Here is an 8,400-nt window from a genome sequence, read left to right as displayed (position 1 = left end):
TTTCACTCAATATGAGTATATGCCACAATATCACATTCACAACAAAATTGAAGTCATTAGGAGATGGTCACTTGAGAGTTTCAAGCTCCTATTATAGGTACTTCAAGTTGCAGCAAAGAGAAAATATAGCTTAAGAAGATATACCATAGTATAGGTAGTTTATGTTCCAAATTTCAAGCAGATTTTTGTCAACTCAAGCCGATCACTGTCGACTACATTCTATTATTACTGTTTTGGTCGGGTGAGAGTGTAAGAACCAGCGTCACATACGAAAAAGAATGACTATGACTATCACTTTTTGTGTAGTTGAGAAGTTGATATTGTGGTAATTATTCATATTAAATAAAAATACTAAGAAATTGTCAAAAACCACAGATTTATCTGTAAATCTATGTCATAAATTTTATACGTAAGTCCTAAATCTGTGGTTTTTGACAATTTCTTAGTATTTTTATTTACTTTAAAATTTTACTATGACTATCAGCTAGAGTTAACAGTGAAATTTGGAAAATAAACGCCATATACCATGGTATATTTTCTTATGCTATATTTTCTCTATGATGCAACTTAAAGTAGCTACACCAGGAGCTTGAAACTCTTGTTCAGGGCACAGAATACATACAGAATGGAAACTCGGCTAGTATCCTGGCACAAAAATCCGCCATCATGTAAGAAAGTTCAGCATTGTAATAGTCTTAGACCAGTTATAGAATAGACACGGCTCATTGTATATTCATACTGAAAGTCGATGAAGCCAACATCTACTGCCATATCACCATATTGTGACGTCAGCATCGGATAGAAAACAATGTAAACAAACTCTGCAGAAAAGTTTTCTATCTGATGCTGACGTCAAGATATGGTGATATGGCAGTAGATGTTGGCTTCAGAGGCTAGACTTCCCAGCGTGTCTATTCTATAACTGGTCTAAGGTAATAGTATAGATGGGAGGTTCGGATCACTTTACTGATCCGGATCAATCGGTCTCGTTCACTGCCACGAGCCAATCAAAAGACCAGGATTTTAATTTCTAACAAGATGGCGCAGTCACGAGACATGTCTAGTATTCGAGACATGTAAAAAGCATTGGTTGGTTAGGCGTTTGGTTGATAGTTTCCGTATGTATTCTACGTCCAGGGACCATCTCCTGATGATTTCTGTGATGCCGTGAAGGTGATGTTATCTTTTCTCTATTGTTACATTCTAAGAGTCGGACCAGAGTCGCTGATTCGCTGACCTGCATGACTGAGAGATTGCGATGAGAGCGAGCGAGTAGTGGAGATTTGATTGAGTGACGCTTTCAACACAGGAGAGCAGAGCAGTTCTACAGCAAACAGCAGCGCTTCTTTTTGTTGGCGTAGTTGTGCTTGATGGGCGGCCGCTCGCTCAGCTGGAATTTGCGCACAATGCGCACCAATTCGTGGAATGACTGGTCGACGTTCATGCGCAGTTTGGCACTGCACTCGATGTAGGGCACTTTCAGCTGGCGGGACAGGTTTTGCGCTTCCGCCACTGCTACCTAAATACACATCAACCAATCAATCAACTTTATTATTTAGATAGAAGTTACAGAATATATTGGGCAATGTCAAAACACAAATATATATATTTTTATTATATTCAATCACATAATTCGATCATCAGTTACAGCCTTAAACTATCCATCAATAATTAACCATTTATTATCAATAAAACATAAATTATCATTAGAAATTATAAATATATTTTGATTGAAACTGCTCTTTAAGATCGTCCTACAGCGGACCACCTTTCCAAAATGTTAAACCGAACTCATCGTACGTTCAAAATATGTTTCTAATCGGTAAAATGAGTGATACTCTTCAAATGTGCAACCCCATAAGGAAGGATTATGAAGTTTCTTTAGAATCTTAATGGCGGATTTGTACCTCGTGATCGAGCTAGCCAATCAAAAGCGTGACAGTCAATGGCCAAACTGTTTCTATTTAGTAACTGTAGGCTAGACGAGTGTCAATCCTACAGCGGTTCCAGTCAAAGTATACACTTTTTTTGGTAAAATTGAATCGAAATGTATTTGAACATATCATAAGCTAAACATAAGCCAGCATTTACACTAGTTATAACGTCAATAAATGAAATCAATATCCAATAAAGTGTTACTACTTGGATACTGTACTATGTGATTGAACTGAGAGACTCTCCATCCCTTGCTTGATAACAAAGAACTAGGTGGACTCCACACATCAATCGGTCTACAAAACGAGTATATGAATGTAAGTTGTTGACAAACCGTACCTAATAATTTTGTTTTCCCTAAAGGCGCCTCCACACGTAAAGACCGACCTTATATGAAGGTTGGCCTCCATCCGCGCTGATCTTTCACGTGTGGTATAATCACACCTTAGGGTATAATCACATTGGATGCACGTATGAGCAAGTGCACGCGAGACCATGCATTACCAAAAAAAGCTCGTAACATGCACGTTATAATTCATACATAATCCAGTTAAAAGGCATATCTCGATATTGAATATTGAGGGTATGATCACATTGGAGGCACGTATGTAAAAGTGCCGATCATGCATGACCATGGATGGGTGCAGATGAGAAACAAAATTTTGAAAGAGCCATAAGAACACGTTGTGACTTGTCTGTCGCTGCTCACACACAGCTAGTCCACGCGTTCAATGGAGTGTTTCTTTGGCTCTTTCCAGATTTAGTTTCTCATCTGCATGCGTGGTCATGTATGGTCTGGCGTGCACTTGCACATATATCCATTGTGATTATACCCTCAAGATTCAATATCGAGATTTGTCTTTTAACTGGATTATGTATGAATTAAAACATGCATGTTACTGTTACGAGCTTTTTTTGGTAATGTATGGTCTCGCGTGCACTTGCATATATATCCAATGTCATCATACACTCAAGAGGAAATATCTAGATGATTCTTCTAACTGGATTATGTATGAATTGGAACATTCATATTACGAGAGTTTTTGGTTGCTTGAATGTATCGGCCGATTCTAGAAAAACCTAACAAACTTGTGATTCATTCACGACACATGGTGGCTTCTTTCAACCAAAAGAATGGTAGGAAAGCTGAGGGAAAATGAATAAATTTCAGCAAAATTTTTAATTTCGCTTCAACTTTCAGAATATCTGGTGCTACTATAAGTCTTCCATTTTTTCAACACTTACTTATCCATGGTCTAAAATTTGAAAAAAAAATTTAGCAACAAAGAGCCAATTTTCACGTGTAGGCCAACCATTCTACCTCCGGAATTTATACTTTCAACTACATCATAATAATTGTATTCCCAATTATTGGGAACACTTTTCCAATTACTGTATACCTGAAATTATAAATCTTCTGGATAATATTCAACTCACAACTCGTTGATGCTCCAAATCAGCCTTGTTCCCGACCATTAACATAGGAAATTCGTCTCTGTCTTTTACTCTAAGAATTTGGCGATGAAACTTGTAGATTTCATCGAAACTGGCTCGATCCGTGACGGCGAACACCAATAGGAAACCTTCACCGGACCGCATGTACTGCTCCCTCATCGCACTGAACTCCTCCTGTCCAGCTGTGTCCAGAACTGAAAACACAAATTACAAATCAATCAATTTATTCAATAAATACAATGATGTACCTGAATGCGTTAGTTTTTATTGAATAACAATTATTATTTGAAAAACAAATAGTTTTATCATACTATATTCTCTAAATATAAAGTAGAATGGAGGCAAATGTTAGAGGAGGCCAATATCCGCTTTGGATTGTCGAGCCAATGATGTTGATGATGATATTCTCTAAACATGTTCTAATTTATACATAGTCAAAATGAGATTACTTATAAAAAGTCTAGTTTTGATTAAGAATTTTCTTAGAAACTGATTGTTGGAAAATTATTTCTTATCTACTGAATAGCTATATCTTATCTATGCTGCCAATAATTATCAATCATTTCTAATTATTTTCATCCTTCAACTGATTTTATTATTGAACTTATTTTCCTATTTCAACTGAAGCTTGGTTTTTTCTGAGGATCATGCACATCGAATTCTAGGCATTGGATGATGATCATGAAGCTTCCATTTATGAGGGTACATATATTTCATGATAATCTTAATTTATTCCATTTTCGCCACACTGCACAGAAAGCAGCTGTTTTCCAGTCCCTACGTAGATCTGAAAGACATTGTTTGCAGACGACTCTCGTCTGACGTCAGAACAGGTTTCTTTCCGGCTAAGGCCGGGAAGAGTACCCTTTCCGGCCGCTTTTTGAAAATTTTTGAAAATGTGTTTGGACAACTGTGCTATATGGTGCATTGTGTTCAGGAGGGTGAGATCGGAAATTTCCACCCCACTTTGAGTACCCTACGACGTCTGGTTCTTGAGATATGAGACATCAAAGTTCCCCCCCCCCTTATAAAACATTCTTATTCAATTTATTATTCTTATGTAGCTGATGCCAGAAAGTTAGGCGGCTTCGTGGGTCACATGGTGCAACCTACTCACAGCTGATGCAATGCATCTATTTATTGCCAAGCTAGATGACAACTCTACTTGACAACATCAGCTGTTGGAAGGCACAAGAGACCCACGAAACCGCCTAACTTTTTCGCGTCATCTGTACCTGTAGTGTGGCGAGAAAATAATATCGTATGCGACTCTCTTAGAAAGGTGTTTACGGTATTCGGATAACATATTCCGGGAACTATCCTCATGCCGTAAACACTAACTTTCTGTGCTTGTAGCGTAATATACTATTTCATAGATTTTTGGATTATGCAGTATAATGTCGTATTTAATAATTTCCATAGTTTTCTATGGTGGTTATGCATTCTGATTTGTATTTTTTTTTGACAAAATCATGTTGAAAGTATTCTAAATGAAAATTATTGTAAATCCAATTATTAAAAATTATACTACATAAAACTATATATTTATTCCAAAACATAAATCATGACAAACGTAAATATAAATAAAAATATAAATCTGAGTACCCTTTTAAATTATTTTTTCACTACATGTTTTATACATACAGTAATTAAGAAGGGTACTCAGATTTATAGTTCTATTTATATTAAAAATAGCCCTAAAGAAAAAAAAACAATAATGAGAAACGATTTACTTAGCCTATGCGTATTTACTTATTCGAAGTTACATGGGTGAGTACAACAGGTAAAGCCCAAACAGAACACATGTCGATATTAATTAATTATACAAAAGCGAATTAGAAGTGCAATAGTATTAAAAGTATTTAAGATAGAACAAAAAACAGGAGAAATCAAAGTATGCTTCATACTTCATGAGAGTAAATGTTCATCCCATCTTATGTTTTCTATGAAAGACCGAATGCTGTTATTTGATTGTAAAAAAATAGTGCAACATCATTTTGAAGGCTAAGTAGTATGTAAGTAGAGTACGACTTTAACGTAGTTAAAAGTGATAATCTTGTATAAAAAGAGTAGAACGTTTCTTGAAGTCATCTTCTGAAAATATTTGTGGACTTATTAAAAAAAATATCTGTTTCGACTGAAAAAGAGCTTGATTCGAGAGAAGTACCGAGAGTAGTATGTCATGGTACAGTAATCCACTTAACAATAACCTAATCAAAAAGGTACATTGCACTCACTGTCCAGTTTGGCAGGTATGTCATCAATGACGCACTGTTTTGTATACGAGTCTTCAATTGTTGGGTCATAGTCCGTCACGAAAAAACTCTGCAAGCAAACAGTAATCATGTTAGCTCAATGCATGTAATTCACTTCTAACTCAAACACAAATTTATCATGAATAGTGGAAACAGTAGAGTTGTCAGAAATATTTCTAGATCTGTATATGAAATTTGATAAATAAAATTCTAAAACAAAATGAGACAAGTCGGTAAAGTAATTTATTAAAAAATTGTGGTAGAAGTTATGAAAAACCAACGAATGAAAGGCATTTGTTCTAATTGACATATAAAATGAAAATAATTGAATAGAAAATAATATTGAAACCTCAATACTGAATAGTCATTCCATTTATCCAATCTATTCTACAAAATCATTGATATTAAAATTATATTGGAAAAGGAAAAGCAGGCGAACCATTCAATATTCCTCTCCCAAATTTAAAACAATTTTATTGGAATAATACATTTTAACAATGTGCTCCTCATGTAAAGTAATTTGAGCGAGAGATGATTACACAAAATTTATCGACAGAGAATTCATATACATGAAAAATATTATTCAATACATAAGATAGAATAAGCTGGATGGTACAAAATATGAGACACAAATCGGCACATACAAACAAATGTTCTAGTTCGTAAAGCTTTTGAATGTAGCAATAATATAACGCCAAAATAAAAGTAATCGTTTTTACGAACGCGTTAATGCACTTCAAAAAACGTTTCAAAATTTACATTTCACTACTGCAATGCAGTTAGAAAGGCGCACATTGAAAAGATTCGTACTGATTTCGGCTCATTCCCATCCTATCCAGAGTTTTTACGATAGAAGCATAGAATAGTCTCTATTTCCTATGTAGAGATCTCTCTACATTCTACAATATACTCGTAGTAATGGCGATGCAAGTACCAAGTCTATCTAAATGGCAAGAGTATTTAGTTGAGAGCGAATTTTGAATCGTGAAGCAATTGATATAAATATCACCATGATCTACAATCAACAGTAAGTTTCCGAACTTATTAATCAGAAGTCTAAACCATAAAGAAAATATAGCACACTTATGCTATCTTTTCTATATGTCTGAACTTAATCAATCTACGTCTGGATTTATAACAATACTATTAAAAAAAGAGTCAACTTTTGAACTTCAAAACTTATTAACTAGGCCTAAATACCTAGATAATTTTTATTACAGTAAATAATGCACAAACAAGAGCCTACTATTGAATTTCAAACTTATTAACCAAAAGCCCAAATTTATTCTAAAAGTACTTGGATGATATTTTTATTACAGTTAATAATGTACAAACAAGAGCTTACTTTTGAACTTCAAACTTCAATGAATCATTCATTCTTTATTGCTATGAGTATTTTGACAAATACATGGCCATCGTCATGCTCATAAACTTATTAGCCATAAGTCTAGACTTATAACTAATAAGTTATTAGCCATGAACGTATTAATAACTAATAAGTTATTAGCCATAAACTTATTAAGGTCCGTCCAGACGCTCATGTTTAGCTTCAATCTTTTGCTCAAGCAAAAGTCGGAGCATGTAAGTCGTTGCGTCTGGACGGTAAAACGGATGGGTCTTCAAGCTTAAGTCGTCAAACTTAAAATGTATCGGCCGGGAATCTTTTTCCATCAACCCGTCCGTCTTTTGCCTATCCACCAAAACCTAAATCGCGTAAAAATGGAGATAGAGAAATTGTGATTTCAGATTCGGATTCAGCGCCGTCAAATTAATAAAATTACTGCCTCGCGAGTACTTGAAAATAAGCAAGTTTTTTTATCGATTGTATATAACGTCATTTAACCCTTTTTTTTCTTTCTTGATTCTCATGATACTCTCCGAATTTGTTGTTGATATTATGATTTACTATCATCATATATTATTAAGATGTACTATATTGTTGATAAGAGTACTATCTACAAAATTTCAATCCATTTACAATCACTGTGTCTCGAAATATGACATGTATACAAAGCTATTTAGCCATAAGTCTAGACTTTATAACTAATAAGTTTAGAGTCTAGTAGTTTACATAGAGTCTACACTTAAACAAACAACCTATATCTATATAGATCACAGTATCGCAGTTGGGTCTCACTTTGATAGACATTTATCAGTGCAAAGCTATCATAGCCTGTGGATATGGTGGTTCATAGCCGATGAAATTTCATCAGGGCTGTGTTATAGGTAGTGACGTCACCGCTTATGTTTCCGCCTCAGCTGAATAATGTAGATTTGAGGAGGCCGAGGCAGCCACTGATAACATGACAATGACTGCACCTGACGTCTATCTCCATCTCCCTCTCCCCCAGCCTCACGACCACAACAGACAAGGATGGAGATTCTGACAAAGAGGATATTACGAGATATGCAATATCAGGATAGTACGTATTCTATTGCAGTTGATGATACAAGATAATTAGCTACTTATTAGTTGAACCCAGTTTGAGACATATCTTTAACTGCATATAGTTATTGGATTTGAATAAGTTTATTAGCTGGATAAATAAGATTTAAGCGGCCCTAGACGGTCATTATTACTGTGAAATATAGAACCTACTTATAGCATCAGGTCACAGTGTATGTACCGTGTTTATTCTAGTTGTGTGGCTTGTGTTGTAGAATCTGATATTATACAGTTATATTGGATGTCTGGGAACCGCTTTATAATACTTTGTTAGGTTATTTAATTTGAAATCTGAAAAAACATGACAGA

At 35.0% G+C, this 8,400-nt stretch overlaps 1 protein-coding gene across 1 annotated transcript in view; it reads right to left on the bottom strand.

Annotated features, from left to right (window-relative positions):
• Nucleotides 1-976: 976 nt before the first annotated feature.
• The window catches only part of LOC111058212 (ras-like protein 2), a 34,088-nt gene continuing 26,664 nt past the window's right edge, over nt 977-8,400 (bottom strand). The window contains exons 2-4 of the mRNA XM_039433098.1: nt 5,628-5,715; nt 3,373-3,584; nt 977-1,519 (exon numbers count right to left, since the gene is read on the bottom strand). Coding sequence (XP_039289032.1) covers nt 1,325-1,519; nt 3,373-3,584; nt 5,628-5,715 — 495 coding nt within the window. The 3' untranslated portion in view covers nt 977-1,324. The remainder of the gene's footprint in view (nt 1,520-3,372; nt 3,585-5,627; nt 5,716-8,400) is intronic.

Source organism: Nilaparvata lugens, chromosome 7 (assembly GCF_014356525.2).
Source record: "Nilaparvata lugens isolate BPH chromosome 7, ASM1435652v1, whole genome shotgun sequence".
Taxonomy (NCBI): Eukaryota; Metazoa; Arthropoda; class Insecta; order Hemiptera; family Delphacidae; genus Nilaparvata; species Nilaparvata lugens.
Note: the sequence above shows the minus strand (reverse complement) of the source record. Positions and strands in the feature narration are given on the sequence as shown.